This window comes from Nuphar pumila, chromosome 17 (assembly GCF_984573655.1).
Source record: "Nuphar pumila chromosome 17, dmNupPumi1.hap1.1, whole genome shotgun sequence".
NCBI classification, from domain to species: Eukaryota; Viridiplantae; Streptophyta; class Magnoliopsida; order Nymphaeales; family Nymphaeaceae; genus Nuphar; species Nuphar pumila.
Window position 1 is genome coordinate 77,541,752 of NC_143265.1, and position 19,751 is coordinate 77,561,502.

The following is a 19,751-nucleotide window of genomic DNA, read 5'->3' on the forward strand; positions in this document are numbered from 1 at the left end:
TTTCGATTAACATTTAGTTTTAAGGCTTTTCATGTTTTTTCTCTCAATTAGTATTTAGGTTTTTAATGAGTTAAATATTAATTAGTCATTTCTATATTTTTTTAATCAACATTATACATGATGATTTTAGTTAAAAATTGAAGGGTTTTGTAATTTTTTGTTTCAATTAGTTTATGTATGAAAACAATGAATGGTGTTTGCTAGGATTGGGGTTTTCATCTAAATGTTTTTAATAGCATGAGTATTTTATTAGGTTTTAGAGTTTTTATGTTTTTTAAATAAAAGTTAGATTTGTATTAAATAAAATTTAAAAATCTGGGTCTTGTACTTATTCTAATTATTTATAAATCATTTATGATATCCTTTGAAGATTTTTTGAAAGATTAACTAATTATTTGGTTATTTATTTGTAAGATGTATGGGTTCCTTTGTCACATTTTGCTGAAACTTAGTAGAGGTACTTTCTTTGGTCTTTATATCAAACAAAACTTAATTTTAAAGTTTACATCATGTTATTTTGGTGTTACATAATTCTTAAATAATTTTCTTTATTATTGAAAACATGTTTAGTTTCAACCAAATGATAATTATGAATATGACACTATGTAGTTCTTCATTTTGTTTTGGACTTGCTAGTATAATTTATTGGCATAGAAATTATTTTTCCTCTTTATAGCATTTGTGCCCACCCTGTTTTAAATTTCTGCTATTACTCATTTGTGGCAACTATGGTTGAAATAAAAGCTGTTATTGCTATAAATCAGCCAATTCAAGCTGATTCATATCGTATAGGCTAAAATTCGATATGCAAGAAGCTGATTCGGCTTATTTTTTTAATATCCTTAAAAAAGTTTAAAATATTGTTTAATATTATTTAAAAAATTTTTTGACACGTGTCATGTGCTCATTTAAAATTGGCCAATTCAGTTAGATTCGGTCCAGAATCATTTTGAAAATCCATTAAAACCCCATACCAATTCTGACAACATTGAACAAATCTAAACTTGATTTTGGGATGTCCATTACATGGACAGATGATGGACTTCTGCAGTTGAGGCCCACACTTCGGATTCGGGTCTGATGTGGTCAATACTAGATTTGACTAATCCAACATTGGCTAATGGAAGTCGGATTTTGATGGAAAAAAGAGTAATACCGAATCTATTTAATTGCTTGTGATTGGATTTAAGTGTACCAGAGTCAAATATCCATCGGGTTTGGTTAAGAAATCCTAACTATATCCAAATCAGACTCTGTTTCTTTTACCGAACCAGACTAATTGGGTGTTCGATGTCGGATACCACCGACCTGTTCACATCCCTACCCGCACTCTCCCTGTTTGGTACTCCAAGAATGACAGCAACTGTTGCAAATACTGTCACCTCCAAGTCGGGTCAGGGTCCTTCTCTGGTTCGACCCGTTGACAGCCTAATTTATGATAATCAAAATCTTAAAAAACAACAACGAGAGGACATTTAGGTATTTTCACAAAAATTAGGAATAATTTCGTAATTTCCTACTCAACGAACTAACCGACCTAACCTGATGTCCACCTTCCACTATAAATACGAGATTTCCCGCTCATTTTTCCTTTCGATTCCCTCTCTTCCTCTCCCTCGTTCCCTCATTCCCCTATCTTTCCATCTCGTTCTCCCTTTCTCTTCTCTCCCTCTCTCTCGTCTGCTAGTGTTCACTCTTACTCTCGTTAGGGTTTCCTCGGTATTCTTTCCTCCGTCCCCTTGGAAAAGTTTATCTCTTGGGGCATAAGGCTCCGAGTTTGCATTCTCCATTAAAGATGCAGAAACTAAGTTCTTCAAGCATGAAGGCTCTGGATCAACTAAGGTCCCTCAGTGGCACTCCAAAAAGCTTTCAGATTTCCTCGAGGCCATCTTCAGATGCCGTCTCCGGCAGAAGTTTCGTAAATCTTAAGCTTACAGCAGGCAATTTCATCAACACTGGTTGCTTTTCGTTTCTTGGAATGAAAATGAGGTAGGGACTTTCGTTCATGATGTATTCTTCTGGTTAATTCCTATTTTTTCAGAAAATCTGGTTAAAGAGCAAGCTTCTGCCAAATCGGATCTCGAGATGGCTGTAAGAATTGCCCTTTCTTGCTTAACTGTGGCCTTATATAGAGTTTCTGTAGATTATTCGTCATTATCGTGTATCTGATTTTGGACCTTGGAGATTTTTCCTTTTTTTATCTTTATCTTTTGCAGATGTCTTCTTTTCTATCTGTTGATGTTTGAAAATATAATACGCTTCTTATTCCTCTGACGTATTTAAAGTATTATATTTCAGTACTTACGACATTTTCTTTAGATAGTTTGTGTTTTCCTCAAATTTCTATTCTCTATATCTCGAATATGAACTGTGATCTTTCTGCTTCCAATAATCTCGAATATGAACTGTGATCTTTCTGCTTCTAATAAATTTTGAGATCTATTTTCTGCATTCTGTGCTATCCATCACTGAAAGTTTTCTGATCCTTGCAGCTTAGATATCCTTTTGTTGTTGATAAACTTCTTCTATATTTCTCGTGCATTTAGCATTGTAATTGCGGATTTTAGCTAAAATTTGCAAGTTCTCAAATTGGATCAGTTGAAATTAGTTGAAATTCTTCTAGCTCTTTCTGTTTTTTGCATTTTATTTCTTTTTAATATCTTGATTTTTTTTTACCTTGTGTTTACTTTTATTGTTCTTGAAATTCTTTAGCGCATGGGATTTTTTGGATGTAGCCAACGTACTTGGGTCAAGACAATAATGCAGCATTTTTTTTAGTATATTTATTGTTTGATCTTAGTTCTATTCAAGCTAGATAAAAGTGCATCGAGCTTTGATGCTTTCAAGGTTATTTTAGATCTCTCACCATCTGACGTTATTTCCACCCAGGAAATTCCAAGTTTCTTTGACATTTCATGATTTTTGAAATACTTAAACTTGACCTGCATTGTAATTGAAGAATAAGAGTTTCTAACATGGAACTGACTCGGGAACCGGGGACTTTGCTGTAGTTGTTGCGCGACTTCTGTTTTTCTTCTTGGCATTCTCTTCTGGCAGTTTGACACCTCTTTGTTGAACAGTTATGGCTGCTCATTTTTCTCCCAAGTTTTTGTTTATTCTTAGTTTTTTTGTTGCGCCTGTAATTCTTCTCAACTTTGTCTCTCTGCCACCTTTTCTTAATTTCTTCATTCATTTTATTTAGGCTTACTCTTTTATGTTTTCCATGCACTCCTCTCGGTCAGGATGGTACTTATATTTTTTCTTTCTTGTAATGTTTCAGAATCCTTGTGATTTTGTCCTCGTGTTTGAGATCTACTGTTCAATACCTTTTTTGTTCTTTTTTTTTTCTCCTGTAATACTGCTGCTCAATACCTTGATATTGACATGCTTTCATACGTATGTTATAAATTTTTCTCAGCATCATTTTCTGTACTAGGATCAATACTTATTTCTTGTTTCTTGATAATGATGTTAGTTTAAAAAAAAAAAGTTGCCAACGCTTTTGTTGTTCCAAACTTATTGATTTTCCTTTTGTTTTTTATTTCTATATGTCATCATCAAATCTTGATGTTTGTTATTGAACTTGTATGAGACATATTTCTTATATCTAGACTGAATTATTCAAAGCTTCAATGGTGCCAAATGCTAAACTTGGTTTCATGTTTTACTCTCTAATTTTACAATTATAACTTACATTTTAAAATTAGCATTACAATTTATGTTTTGGCATTGAATTTTCTAGTTTCATTTATCTTTAACCAATTGCAAAAGTTCCCATCTTATCCCAAAAAGTTTATTGATTTGTCTAATTTAATCTTGGTGAGAATCACATTGTCTCTGAATTATTTCCTGAATGTTGGTCTTCTTCCTTTTGATGCAAAACTATTGCAGTATTTAAAAAATGTAACGGTATTTTTCCTTTTATTGAAAAAGAATATCATTGGGAATTTAGCATTTACTATTAATGGTGCAGAGTTTGAAGCTGAAGAAGTTGTCAGATCAAATTTGTGTGCTCGAGGCAAAGTTGCAAGATGTGAACAATGAAAATGCAAGACTTAAAGTGAAACAGAAAGAAGATTCAAAGCTGTGGAGTGGTTTGGAGTCAAAATTGTTTTCGACAAAGGCACTGAGAGATCAAATGACAGAAACTCTGCAGAAACTAGCTCACCAGGTCCAAGAAGGTAGTTGCCTTATGTTTTCTTGGTTATGCCATTCTTGTTTCTGACCTTAATTCATGATTTCCTTGAAGAATGTGGATGCCTAATTTGGCCAGAAGATGGCATTATATAAAAGATATGATTATTTTTTCATTTTGAGTAGCCGAGGTAGACAAGAAGTTCTTTGAGGATAAATTAGCAGCCAGTTCTAAAGCTTTTGATGATTTGACTGCTAAGCTAAATTCATTGATGTTGAAGTTAGAATCTGCAGAGGAAGATATTAGAAATGGTAAGATAGTGCTTTTATTGAAAATGCTAGGAAATATGCAAAAAACCTGCATGCTTATAGTCTCAAAATTTCAACCTCTTCTAATCCGTTAGGCAAAAATGACTTGAACAACCTCCAGTCTGAGAAAGAAGATCTGGAAAGAACCTATGCTGATGAGCGTCTCAAAAGCGACATGCTTTTGACTGAAAAAGGTATGTGCTTCTGTAGAAGATTTGACTCATTGCTCATATACTTTAATGCCATGAATGTAATGTATTGTTGCATTATGAAAGATGCTGCTATCCGCCATCTTGAAATTGCTGTTAATGAAGGGAAGAAGGAATTGCAGACTCTTAATTCTCAGCTTCAAGATGCAAAGACAGTCCTGTGCATAAAAGAGGACCTTTGTATCAGTTTAGCAGCCGAAAAAGAGCAGTTGGAGCAAGATAAGACTGACCTCCAACACAGATGTGAAAATTATGAAAAAAATTTGCATGACTTATGCTTTAAGATGCGAAGTTTGGAGGATGAGATTCGTCATATGACAGATATCATTGTTGAAATTGATGCATCCAACTTAACAGCCTCGAAAAATATCCTTCTGCTTACTTCTTCTTGGGAGAACTATGATAAGTTGGTCCATCAAGAAAAGCGCCTCCTTGCAAAATCTTCACAGCTTAAATTTGATCACCTACATGCTCGTTATCTTGAGGTCTCTTCAGAAAATGGAGTTTTCCAGTCAGAAATTGAAGGTAGATTTTGGAGCATTGAAAATTCAATTGGAATGTTAACTTATCCTCATAATGAATCATGTAAATTTCAGTTATTGGCTTTAATATCATTCCATAAGATACCTTTGTTATTTTGTGATTTTCAGTGTTAAAGAATCAGATAATTGAGATTCGCAACAACCTGGACACTGTGACCTTGCAAAGCAAGGAGGAACACCAAATAGCAGTGGAGAAAATTCAGAAATCCCAACACGAATTGGAGTTCTTCAGATCAAAGGAGGTTGAATTGATGGCAACGATTAGCAAGTTAGAAGAGAAAGTATCACAGTCATCATCAACTTTGAGCAAATTTGAGGATCAAAAGGTATGATTGAACACCACTTGGTTAAATATCTGCAATGGGTTCTATCTCTGACGGTTGGAAATTTCAGCAAGAGTTAAAGATGCAAGTCTTGAGTTTGGAATCACTCAACCAGAATGTACAAGAAAAAGCAGAGTCTCTGCTGCAGGGGAAAAAAGAGGAAATTGAAACCCTTAGTGAAGAGATTGATAAGCATCGCCAATGTGTGGAATCATTAGAGATCCAAATCAGCCAACTCCGTGCTCATCTGGATGAGAAAGAACATGCTGAATTGAAGCTCAAAGATAGGGAGAAGGAATTGGTTGAGAAAATTGTTCAGGTTACCTGAACCTTATTTTGTTCAAACAGATTAGGGGTATGCTTGCTCTCAGCATCATAGGCAGATGAGTCATGTTTTTCTTGCAGATTCAGGCATCATATAGTGCTGTTGAGTGCTCTCTTATTGAAGCAAGAAAGCAGTATGACACGATGCTGGAGGGCAAACAGTTGGAGTTAACAAGGCACTTAAAGGAAATATCTCAGAGAAATGACCAGGTATCTTTTTCCAGATACTAAAGAAAAGAAAGTTGGTTGTTTTAATATGGTGAAAGTGATCATTCTATGGTTTTTGAAGGAAATAAATGATATCCGGAGGAAGTATGAGTTGGAGAAACAGGAGATCATTAATTTAGAGAAAGAAAAGGTCACTCCTTTCCCTAGTTGTACTGTTCCTTGTTGGTCTAATTTGTGGGCATGATAAGTTGTCTTTAGGCTCTTCTACATTCTACTGAAGGATAATTTGAAGTTCAGGCAAATAATATTCTGACTGAAATGGAAAGAAAATATGAAGAAAAGACGGCACAATGCAGAGAAAAGGAACTAGAGCATCTTCGGCAGGTTCAGGAGGAGCATGATGCCTCGGTAGGTTTTAGTTAGTAGAACTGAGAATTGTATGAAAAGGATTGTTCATGCTTCTGTTCTAATAGGAGTCACGAGTGAATTTCAATAATGGAGCTGTTAAGCATTGTTTTTGTACACATTTGTACTTTATCCTGTGGTCAAAATCATTACTGATATTTTCACAATCTGGGTTATTTTACAATATGTAAACAAAGAAGATTTTCTTGATATTTTCATGACTTTTTGAAAATATTGGTAATTTCAAAATTCGAATAAAGTGTTGGGAACATACACAAAATTAACACAATGCATAAAAAAATGTTGAAAAAATGTCATTTTTGCCTTTTTCAATTGAAATAGTCTTCAATCTTAATTCCCTTAATCTTTTATATGTGGATACCATGGTTGCTTTTTTATTGTTGTGGAGGAACACAATTAAGATTTTATTTGTTAAATAATCCTTCTGTTATGAAGTTGCAAATATTTTCCTTGAAAAATGATGACTTTTAGTATCTCTTGATAAATTGCCTTGCCAGAAAATTGTCAATTCCAGAATTGGTGACTGCTTGCCTTTCTATACTTATTTGGATTTATTACCCACAATTTACAGGAATAATTTTTCTCAAGATTCTATTGCCTTTGCAGATTAAAAAAAGTCAGCTTGAGTACAATAGCAGGGAACTTTGCATTAAGGAGAAACATGATGAAGAGATAAAGAGACTGGAGATTCACTATGAAAATGAATCGAGAGAGGTTTGGTAAATTTTTGCTTATTATGTTTCTTTTTTTTTCATTGTTGGGGCTTATATTCTTCTTGCTATAGAAAATTATGACACTGAGGAAAGAACATGAACTTCAAATGAAAATCATGATTTATGAGCACCAAGATGAACTAAGAAAGATTCAGGAAGAATTGGAGCTGCAGAAATCAAAGGTAGGTTTTCTCAATATACATCTGATGGGGCTTTTCTCAATGTACATTAGTAGTTTAAATGGCCAACTTATTGCTCAAGTGCTTTTCTACTTATTGAATCTGTTCTGCTGCTGCCAATTAGAACTGAAACTGACACTACTACCTGACAGGAAGAAAAGCAAAGAGCTCTGCTGCAGTTGCAATGGAAAGTAATTGATGATAATCGACAAGATGGCCCAGAAGTGAACTCAAAGAAGGTTAAGAACCTCCTCACTTAATCATGTTCATGCCTATCTTCCTAATATGTTTATTTCGGCCCTAATGATGGCTCAATCTTTATTGAAAAATAGTAGTGCTATTGTTTCTTTTTTTTTTATAGGAAATTTAATTTTATAATTAATTTATAGTGTATTTTAAATGTAAGCACAACAAATGGGTAACTCAAGGGGCCCATGCTATGTTCTATTTTCTTCTGGAAATGTTAAAATCTTCACTATTATAGGAAAGTAATGGCAAGTTTAACCAATATCTGGAGGGCATGCTGTCTGCTGTTGAGAGCATGCTAAAGCTATTAGAAACTGGAACTAAATATATATTAAAAAAGTACTTGCTTTCAGTGAACATCTTTTCAACTCTCAAGAAATTGATGTTGTAGAAATGCATGGTACCATTGTAGTGAATTCTCTTTTTAAGGAAACAAAAGGTGGAAATCTTATGGAAAAGAGTAGTAATTTTGTGCATATGTAGGTCAGTATAAATTTTATAAGTAAATGTTAATAGTAATGATGTAATTCTATGTGCTAGTCATTTGTGGGAGAAAAGAGAAAGCAACAGGTAGCTATTTGAGTAAGTTACCATGTCATTTCTACAAGAAACGAATTGGGTGTAGACTCTGTAAGCTTGACATATAGAGAGAGGGGGAGTAAAGACGTGGGGTATGGAGAGAGAGAGAGAGAGAGAGAGAGAGGTGGGGGGGGGGGGGGAAGTAAAGACGTGGAATATTGAGAGAGAGATGTATCATTTGTGGGAGAAAAGAGAAAACAACAGGTAGCTATTTGAGTAAGTTACCATGTCATTTCTACAAGAAACGAATTGGGTGTAGACTCTGTAACCTTAACATATAGAGAGAGGGGGAGTAAAGACGTGGGGTATGGAGAGAGAGAGACATATATATATATATATATATATATATATATAGAGAGAGAGAGAGAGAGAGAGAGAGAGATGTATCAGTTTTCCCTTTTATGCTTGCATGTCTGAACAAGTTTAGGTTAGGAACTTGGTTTGGGACAATGAGGGTGCGCCAATTTAGGTGCCCACAACCAGGATTTAGGCCTGTTTTTTTGGTTCTTGCTGCCTATAACCCATTGGTTATTATCTATATTTTATTTTAAGATTTTTGGTTAGTCCCCTCCTTTTATTTTTAAATTACCAAAAATTTCATCTCTCCTCTTTTTTTGTTAAATTGATTCCATTGGTTATTTTCCATTAAATAGATCAAGCCATTTAAGAAATTTATTCACATCTTGTGTCTATTTTATCAACTTTGCTTTATTAGTGATTGCAATCAACACAATGCACACTGGAATCAAACATTGAAATAGTGGGGTGAGATCTCATCATTGATGATCCTCCTTGCTCCGTATCATTGGTTTCCTCTAACTACATTCACTAATAATTTTGACACTTGCTTTACTTGAACCTGCTACTTTGGATCTCATAGTATTCCAATCTGACAATGTCAAGGTACTGCTTGTTCTTCCTAGAGGACTGCAGTTGTTCAAAGGGTTGGGTTAAGGTCAAGTTCTGATTGATCCAAATCCCATATTTGGAGTATTTGCATTTACAGAAGACTTAAACTGACCTGTCCTGCGTGCCAATGCATATGTGAATCACTCAATGATATCGCCGATATATTGAAAATATCGTGACATTATCGGCTATTTCAAGGTAGCCGATAATATCGGGAATATATCACAATATTTTCAAAATATCGCTAGAGACAAAATACTGTGATAATATTGTGATGTTTTTGGGAAAAAAACTCTTTTTTTTTTATTTTAAGTTTGCATTTCCTATTTTTTTGTTTCTTTTATATGTTAAAACTAGAGTTGCCAGTCGGGGAAGCGATTCGGGAAGCGGGAAGCGAAGCACTTCCAAAATTTTAGGAAGCGAGAAGCGTGGGACGACTTAAAAATGAACCAGGAATCGTCTCAAAAGCGACCTAGGAAACGAACAAAAAGCAAGGGGGAAGTGAAAAAAGAGAAAAATAAAAACAAAAATAAAAATAAAAATTAAAATGCAAAAAAATTTGGAAAAAGAATAATGGGAAGCACACTTCAATTTATTTTGGTGCTTCCCAGCACGTTTTGGAAGCACCATGTTTCGTGCTTTCGAAATGCGCTTCAGAGAAGCGCGCTTCTTCATGCCCTATGGCGCTTCCGGTAACCCTGGTTAAAACCTTTAAAACATGTTTCTTTATATTTTTGGAATAAAAATAATGCAAAGCTTATTATTTTCTTAGCTTTTTTGTTGTTATTTATATATTTTTCAATTTTTAAACTCCCAAGATATTCTCGAGATTTAACAACTTTTGAAAATCTCTCTGAGAAATACCCTTGCCGAGAAATTACTTTTAACAATACAGGTGACTATGATGTGAATTGATGGCAGTTGATCTCATGTCATTTGTGTTGTGGAAAACATATGCAACTGAGCTACCACGTGATGTTGTTTGAACAAACCCTATGTAATGCATTGTATGTAGTCAGGTTCGAGTTTGAACTTACATGCTTGAACTCAGATTGTGAAAATATCTCAAGAGAGATATAGTGCTAAATACGCACAACCACCACAATGGGAGAGATGCACACAGGCACAAGAACACTTAGAACAATGTACACAAAGGTACAAAAAGAGAACCCAAATGCAAAATATAAAGAATTTTATTGAACAAGTTGGAGGACAATGCTCCCCAACCATGAATGAAATACAATAGGGGTTCAACCCCTTTTATAGAAGAGAGGAAGCCTTGGAGGGGCTCCCACTAGTCGTTGGATCCCTTCTAACCGTTGGAGGGGTCCAACGACTAGTGTTGGACCCCCCTCCAAGGTTGACTAAGTCAACTATAATAAAAAAGAAAAAGAAAAGAGAAAAAAGAAAAAAGGAAAAGAAGAAAATAAAAAGAAATAAATTACAAACATATTTACAAGTGTTAATATGCGTAAAATAGAACAAAAGTCAGAAATACCCCTGGGGGTTACATGAAGGGAAAATATATATTTTTATATATATATATATATGACAATAGATACATATACATATATGTATGATATATATATGTATATGTATCTTTCGTCATATGAATATAAAAATATATGTACATAGGAGATACAATTTAACACCCTCCCTCAAACTTAGGGCGAAATGACCGAGAGTTTGCCAAGAAGAAAATTGAATCTTGGAGAGCATAGAGCCTTGGTGAAGAAATCTGCCAACTGATATTCAGAAGTCACGTATGGAAGATCTATAATTCTTTGCAAGTATGTTTCTCTAACGTAGTGGCAGTCCATTTCAATATGCTTTGTGCGTTCATGAAATGTGTGATTTTTGGCAATGTAGATTGCACTCTTATTATCACAGTACAACTTAGTGGGTCCTTGAACCTGAATCCCCATATCCTGTAACAGTTGGTGAATCCACACAATTTCCATAGTTGTAGAAGCCATGGCTCGATATTTTGCTTCTGTGGATGACAGAGACACCTTTTGTTGTTTCTTGTATCTCCATGAGATTAGGGATTCACCTAAAAAAATACAAAAGCCTGTAGTGGAGTGACGATTATTTGGGTCACCTCCCCAATTAGAGTCAGTATATGTAATCAAATTTAATTCAGGGGATGAGGAAAGAAAAACTCCCTTGTTGATAGTTTCCCTTATGTATCTGACAACTCGGAGAACAACGTCCACATGAACGGATGTAGGAGCATGCTGGAATTGGCTTGCAGTGTGCACGACGTGTGAGATATCTGGCCTTGTGATGCTAAGATACATTAGAGACCCCACAAGTTGCCGATAGGGGGTAAGATCCTTCAACAGAATCCCATCATCGATTTTCATCTTTGATCCCACAATTTCAGGAGTTTCACAAATTTTTTCATCAGTAATACTAGATCTGTCAAGAATCTCACATGCAAGTTTGGTTTGAGACAAAAAATAGCCTCTATGAGAATAGGCTACCTCAATACCAAGAAAATAAGTTAAATACCCCAAATCTGACATTTCAAACCTTTCTTTCAAAGTGTTTTTAATATCTTTGATACCCTTTATGTCACTACCTGTTATCAACATATCTTCAACATAAAGCAGTAAAATCACAATACCTGCATTAGACCTTTTGACAAATAGAGCAGTGTCACTGTAGCATGAAACAAAACCATTTTGAATCATTACTTCATTAAATCGATCATACCAAGCCTTAGGAGCTTGTTTTAAACCATAAAGAGCTTATTGCAAACGAAGGACTTTTCCCTTTGGAACATCCAAGCCGAGAGGAGCATCCATGTATACTTATTCATTAAGGTCCTTGTTTAAAAATGCATTTTTGACTTCCATTTGATAAATGTTCTAGTTTTTAATAGAGGCAATGGTGATCAAACACCTAACAATGACCATTCGTGCAACAAGAGCAAACGTTTCTTCGTAATCAATGTTGTATTATTGACTATATCCCTTAGCGACAAGACGGGCTTTATATCTCTCAAGAGTGCCATCACTCTTGGTTTTGACTTTATAAACCCATCTACATCCTATTGATTTTTTTCCTTTTCGGAGATCTTGAAAAACCCAAGTTTTAGCTTTGTTGAGGGCTCTAAGCTCGTTATCCATGGCATCCCTCCACTCTATTCTTTCCTTGGCTTCTCCAAAATTTCTAAGTTCTTGGTAGGAGTGAATAGCACTAAGACATGCCCTATGCTTTGGAGAAAAGGACTCATAGGATATAAATTTAGAAGGATTTTTCCTAGATCTTTCGGTTCTTCGAGATTGGTTAGAAGATTCACTAGGGTCACTATATTTTTCTATTGCACTTCTAAAGGTACTTTTATCTCTATGTGTATAGGTGATTGGTTCAACTATTATTTCTTCTTCATATTGGATGGGTTGTGGAGTACTTTCACTTCTACCCACATCCTCATTTATTTCATCATCACTAAAAAAATCTTCATTTCTAGATAATAGTTCAAACAAAAAAGAGTAATCGGCATTATCTTCATGAGCTTTGTGTTCTTCAAAACCACTTATGTTCTCTAAAAAGGTCGCGTTTCTTGAAACATATAGTTTGTCATTTTTAATATCATAACATCTAAAACCTTTTTGTGTTTCCGAATAACCCAAAAATACACAAGAAATAGCTTTAGGAGACAATTTATCATTTTTGTCGGTGAGGACAAAACACTTACAACAAAAAATTCTTAGTCTATTGTAGTCGGGTTTCTTTTTATATAACATTTCAAAAGGTGTTATTTGGTTCAAATTTTTTTATGGAAGTCGATTTATGAGGTAAACTGATGCAAGAGCCGCTTCGGCCCAAAATCTTTTTGGAATTTTTTGAGAAATGAGTAATGTTCTTGTAGTTTCTATTATATGTCTATGTTTTCGTTCGGCTAATCTATTTTGTTAAGGAGTTTGGGGACAAGACCTTTGATGAATAATTCCATTATTTTCAATATAACTTTTGAAATCATTTGAAAGATATTTTCCCTCGGAATCGGTTCTAAAAATTTGTAATTTACTATTAAATTGGTTTTGTATCATCACATGGAAAACCTTAAAGGTAGAGAAGACCTCATGTTTATGCTTGAGGAAGTAGATCCAACTATATCTTGAAAAATCATCAACATAAATAACATAATATGAAAACCCTCCCTTAGACATAATGGGTGCCGGTCCCCATACATCCGAATGCACAATTTCAAAAGGCTTAGTTGAAAACATAGTTCTTTGTCCAAAAGGTAAGCTTCTCATTTTACCAAGAATACAATCATTACAATTGAAGTTGTCTTTACATAAGGTTTTGGTAAAATGTAAATAAGAAAGCTTGACAATATTTGGGTGCCCAAGGCGTTTATGCCAAATATTTATATCAAACATTTATATCCTTATGTTGGGAAATATTACAAAACGATTGTTTTGGAACTTGAAGAAATTCCATAAAGTATAGATCTCCCTTCCTAGAGCCTTCCTCAATCAACTTCCCGGGCCAGCGATCTTGTATCCAACATTTATTTGATGAAAATTTGATATCACACCCATGATCCGATAGTTGAGAAACAGAAAGCAAATTTAAATTTAATTTTGGGATAAATCTAACTTTAGGAACAAAAAAAACTTGACTTTCAAAATCTCCAATTCCCTTTATTTCAAGAGAAGCCCCATCCGCCGTAGAAACAAAAGAGTGTGACAAATTTTTTGAGTATTTAGAAAGTGCAAAAACATTTGCAGTCATATGAAAGGATGCACCGAGTCTAAGAGCCAAAGAATTTTATCGGGAGGAGAGAAGGTGGACATGGCGGCTCCGGAAACGGAACCCTTGAGGAGAGGTTGAAGAGCTTCCATTATTTGATTTAGAGATGATGTAGCATTGTTGGAAGTTGATGGTCCTTCCTCCTTGTATTGTTGGAACGTTGTAGACATAGCCACCATCTTTTTCCATTTAGGACATACCGGTTTAATGTGACCCGGTTCTTTGTAAAAGTGGCATATGATTTTGCTATAATCTCTTCTTCCATATTGTCCACCATTTTCTCTTCCTCCTTGATTTTTGTTGAAGTGAGGGGGTTTATATGTTTTGACATTATTCCCCGGTCTAGAGACGGCATAAGCACCCTCATCTTCATCTTTAGAGGGAACGACCAACACACTTTGATTGGTTTTATTCATCCCCAATCGAGTTTCTTCTCCACTTAGCTTGGTAAGTACATCTTTCAAAGGAGGAGAAGAGAAAGAAGACAAGAGAGAGGACCTAGTTTGCTCAAATTCGGGTCTAAGCCTGTTTAAAAAGTTGAAGAAGTGATCCTCTTCAAGTTGTTTGGCCCTTAATTCAATAGCCGCTCCACTCCATTTAGGTTCTTGAAGAGCAAGTTCATCCCAAATGGTGGATAGCTCGGCAAAATATTCTCTAACGGACATTTCCCCTTGTTGAAGGGTCAATGCCTTCTTTTGAAGGTAATATTTATGGGACAAATCTCTCGAAGTATACATTCTTTTGAGATATTCCCATACTTGAAAGGCTTTCTTGAACTTCAAAATATTGGCATTTATCTTCGTTTCAACGGAAGAAAAGAACCATGAGAGAATTTTGTAGTTTTTCATCTTCCATTCTTCATGTCTTTTGTTATATTCTTCAAAGGCTTTTTCTCTTTCTTCGCCATCAAGAACCTTTATTTCACCCTTATCAATAATGGTGATCTTAGGTTCGGGTTCGGGAATGGTTCCTTTAACATATCCCCAAAGAGCTTTTCCCTTAATGTGAGCCTCCATATTACCGGCCCAAACATGGTAGTTTGAGCCATTTAATTTGAAACCAAGTGAAAAATAAGACTCTTTCTCACCCATTAGAGAAGGAAGAATGAAGAATATATACGTACCACAAGGGATTCTTAAGTCTTTCTTGTCGTAAGAATCTTCCAAAATATTGATGGAAGAGAAGTTCCTACTTCAATCACCAAGAAGCCAAGGGCACGCTTTACGAGGCACTTTGAAAAAGATGAAGAATCACACGATCTTCAATCTCCAACCTTGCTTTGATACCATGTGAAAATATCTCAAGAGAGATATAGTGCTAAATACGCACAACCACCACAAAGGGAGAGATGCACAAAGGCACAAGAACACTTAGAACAATGTACACAAAGGTACAAAAAGAGAACCCAAATGCAAAATATAAAGAATTTTATTGAACAAGTTGGAGGACAATGCTCCCCAACCATGAATGAAATACAATAGGGGTTCAACCCCTTTTATAGAAGAGAGGAAGCCTTGGAGGGGCTCCCACTAGTCGTTGGAGCCCCTCCAACGGTTAGAAATCTAACCATTGGAGGGGTCCAACGACTAGTGTTGGACCCCCCTCCAAGGTTGACTAAGTCAACTATAATAAAAAAGAAAAAGAAAAGAGAAAAAAGGAAAAGAAGAAAATAAAAAGAAATAAATTACAAACATATTTACAAGTGTTAATATGCGTAAAATAGAACGAAAGACAGAAATACCCCTGGGGGTTACATGAAGGGAAAATATATATTTATATATATATATGACAATAGATACATATATGTATATATATCTTTCGTCATATACATATAAAAATATATGTACATAGGAGATACAATTTAACACAGATATGGTTGATGACATACTGACCTGTCCTGAACCTGAACCAAATCCAAGGGTGTGTTAGTTTGGGTTGGATGTGAAATAACCTCAATCTGACCCAGTATTGTCAGTATCAGCCGATATGTATCGTATCGCCAGAAAATCGATACGATACTGACCTAAATCGACTGTTTTTTAATAAATGTAAAAAATAGCTTAAAATTAATTTTAATGGCTTTAACACGTGTCACATTCTGATTGACACATAATATTTTTTAAGCATTTTTTGGCCGATTCAAAATGATTCACTTGAGAATCAGTATCAGCCGATTCACCTGAATTGTTGGCCAAACGATACAAGTCCGATTCAGATACTGACAACATTGATCTGACCCAAGTTTGACATGCCTATAGAGCACTCTGTAATTACCTCAGAAATACGATGATTAGAAAGTGCTAAGTTCAGAAATAAAGTGATCAAAATGTGCTAAATTATCACTGATAATATCAGGACTTGAGAATAACTATTATTTTAACAACTTTAAATTTTACATATAGATATCTTTGTCCTGACAAGAAGTATAATAGAAGCATGAAAGTGAAAAATACTTGCCTTCATTAACTAACACTTGGAGTTTAGATGCATTGGCAAAATTCAGGGAACCTACTAGCCCACTTCTGAAAATTGTTATCTTAGAGGATGTCTAATCTTGTTCGTTGTGGAACAAAATTAGACATTCCAGTTCCAATTGTTAATATAACCAAGAGTAGTTAATTTTCATCTCCCAGCATTGATATGTTATTTCTGCAGGTGATCTTCTGCAAATTCTTTATGAAAAAATTAGGCAACACTAGCATGTTGTTTATTAGAATAGTGTGTTTGTTTATCCAAGCAGGTAAACAACTTGGGTGTTTGCACCCTCAGTACATATCCAACTGATGACTTTCATTGGCATACAATATGGAACTTTTCTGTCATAATAGTTGCTCTGGATACTCCCCAATTCTTTGTCATACTAGACACAAGTTTTTCTCAATATATTAGACAAGATTTTGGCTAGCTGATGTGGTCTCGGAAATGTTATCGTTTTCAAAAGCTGGTCTTGTTTTCAGGCATTCTCTGCTTCATCTATAAAGATGTTGGATGCTGATGTTGGGAAGGGGGACCATCTTGTTATGGTGGAAAATGAAAATCACAGGGTGAGAGCAGTATTACAACCCGTAGTTACAGAAGCACTTTCCCTTTTTGTTATTGTCAGGCATGCATTCACATCACATGCATTTTTTTATCTTTTTTCAGAACTCGGAAATTCTTGGGGTGATAGGTGCTCCTGTGAAAAGTTTGTTGAAGAGAGAGAATGAGAAACCTGGGGCTTTAGTTGATGTTCCCAAGCATAGCAAGAAGGCAAGCTTTGCTCTCTCTCTCTCTCTCTCTCTCTCTCTCTCTCTCTCTCTCTCTCTCTCTCTCTCTCGTGTGTGTGTGCATGTGATTCTTGGTCTATCTAATGCCAATCTGAATGCCTGATACTTATGTTGTTAAAAAGGTCTTTGTTTATGCCTTGGATGGATGTTGATATTTCAGGTGACGAGACAAGAATATGAAGTTCAAACTGCTAATGGGAGAACAATCACAAAACGCAGGAAAACAAAGAGTACTGTAATGATTGGGGTATAAATCCGTTTTAGCTCACCTCTGTCAGTTGTATGTAGATATTCTGTATAAACCTGATATTTTATGGCATATCTGCATCTAATGGTTTTTCTGTGATTCTACCTTATCTAGAATCATTTAAGTCACAAGAAGGTTAACATGGATAAATCCATTGTCAGTAAACATCCACATGTCAAGAAGATAAAGGTACCAAAGAGTCTGACTTTGGTCTTGTGACTTCATTTCATTTATATCGATTTGATCCGCTTTCATAAGTAATCATTTATCTTTCATCTTACCTTTTTATGGTCTTATGAAATTCAAACTGTTAACATTGCACATCATTTACACAATATTTTATGGTTCTCTCGTTGTTAATTTTTGCCTTTGTAAATGATTGCTATATGACGATGATATTGTGATAACTTGTTATTGAGTTATAGGTATCGGAAGCTGGTAGTATGGGTATCTTTTAATTCTGATGGTATTCATCATGTTCACAAGTTATGGCTCTTTCTGTAATCTTGATCTAGAACTTATTTCTACATTATATGATTACTGGGTCATCAGTGGACTACTTATCCTACTTTTGTCCTTTTTTCACCTGCATTGCTTATGAACCATTCATTAAAAAAAATGCAATACTAAATGTGTCTTAATCAAAGAGCACACCATGATACTTAAATTTCAACAATTGCGGCTTCAGATGCAGCGACTCTGTCCTACTCCACTAAATCTCTACATGTGATATGTAACTGAGTAAGGTTCTCTAGCATACCACCTAAATTATTTGAGAAGGGCCACCTGGGCCTATGTAGCATAATAAACTAATGATCAAATATAGAATTTTAAGACAAGAAAATCGTGAACAGTATCTGCAAGCAATTTACTGAAGATTCTTGCACAACTGGGAATCAGAGTTATATGCTTTGTTGAGGATCGGCTTTATACAATTTGTTTACTGTAGAAGAGATATCACTTGAACAACTTATGGCCTAAGATTTTACATAAATGTTTTGTTTTAGTTGACCTGTTTTGATTCTTCAAATAATGTATCAGTGATTGTAAACCGTTCTGCATATGGTGAATTTTTTTCATGCTCCGCTATGTAGTATGTGTGCATCATTTTTTGTTGCATTTGCAACCAACCAATGTGATCAACAGTTTCAGTTTATGGTGATGTAGGGAAGTCGGGGGCCTCATGTACACCCTTCAAGCATTGGTGACTTGTTTAAAGAGAGTTCTTTGGATCCTTATAATGATGATCCATATGCATTTGACTAGAGGCGCCCATATCATATGAAGCATTTTCTGGAAAGTTGGACTTACTCAAAAGATACATTTAGAAAATGTTGATTGTTCTGATTTTGTCTTTTTTTTTTAGAATGATGTGAAGCATGGAACTGTCTTTTCAATCTTCTGTTACTTGATGTGGTAGGGTTGGCAGTGGTTCTCATCAAAATCGGTTATTCTACTGACCTGAATCAGATTTAACCCAAGTGAGACTAAAGAGAATGGATTTATATTTCAAAGGGATGGATTTGGATATGACCTATGTAACATGCACACTTCTAAAAGGAAAATACACCCATGTCAGTGCGGGCTTGACACTTAGGCACGACCTTCATAGTGTCAGGTGTGGTCAACCATACTAGGATTCATTTTTGTCTGAAACTTCTTTGTTAACCCTAACGAAGTCCAGTTTTATCTATATTATACACATAAATACATACATACACACACACAGATATATATATATATATATATATATATATATATATATATATATATATATATATATATATATATATATATATATATATATATATATATGTGTGTGTGTGTGTAAATATATAGTAACTGGAATATGAGAAATGAAACATGAGAACTAGAAATATGGGCATTTTCAACACTTTTTTTGCAAATCCAACCATGTGGATGTGCTTGGCATGGTGAATTTGCTAGGAATCAACCACTGGATCATGTATTTTTGATGAAAAATGTGATTTTTGAATATTTATGAAGATTATTAGCCATTGATTTTAAAACCTTAAAAAAAATCATGTTTATGTATCAAAATCGGATGATCCAAGAGCGAGTTCTTATAAATCCAAGCATGTAGATCACATCCATACGGTTAGATTCAAGAGAAAAGAACAAAAAATCCATAAAAGTAACGGTTCACACATTAGTTCTCATATTTTGAATTCTCATATTCTAGTGATTATATACATATAGCACCCTTGTACCCAAGCTTTTTGAAATTGTAGTGAGCAAAAGAAATTCGCAAATATATGAGGAAATTCACATATTTGAATTTTTGAGAAGGATGTTCGCATATCTGGAGGAAATTCGTATGTGCAAAGGGTGAAAAGGACCTTTTACAACCGAAAAGTTGTGGCTTTGGACACGGGCGGATTTTTGA

The 19,751-nt window shown here is 34.8% G+C and overlaps 1 protein-coding gene across 1 annotated transcript; it reads left to right on the plus strand.

The window, feature by feature from the left end:
- Positions 1–1,748: 1,748 nt before the first annotated feature.
- LOC149812328 (synaptonemal complex protein ZEP1-like) lies at positions 1,749–18,610 on the plus strand. The gene is made up of 19 exons (XM_089993031.1): positions 1,749–1,940; positions 2,042–2,091; positions 3,974–4,181; positions 4,321–4,446; positions 4,539–4,637; positions 4,719–5,177; positions 5,303–5,520; positions 5,588–5,836; positions 5,923–6,051; positions 6,131–6,199; positions 6,307–6,417; positions 7,042–7,149; positions 7,220–7,330; positions 7,480–7,566; positions 16,789–16,875; positions 16,976–17,080; positions 17,258–17,344; positions 17,459–17,533; positions 18,512–18,610. The coding sequence occupies exons 1-19, from the start codon at positions 1,796–1,798 to the stop codon at positions 18,608–18,610; spliced, it is 2,622 nt and encodes an 873-aa protein (XP_089849157.1). The 5' UTR covers positions 1,749–1,795.
- Positions 18,611–19,751: the final 1,141 nt, after the last annotated feature.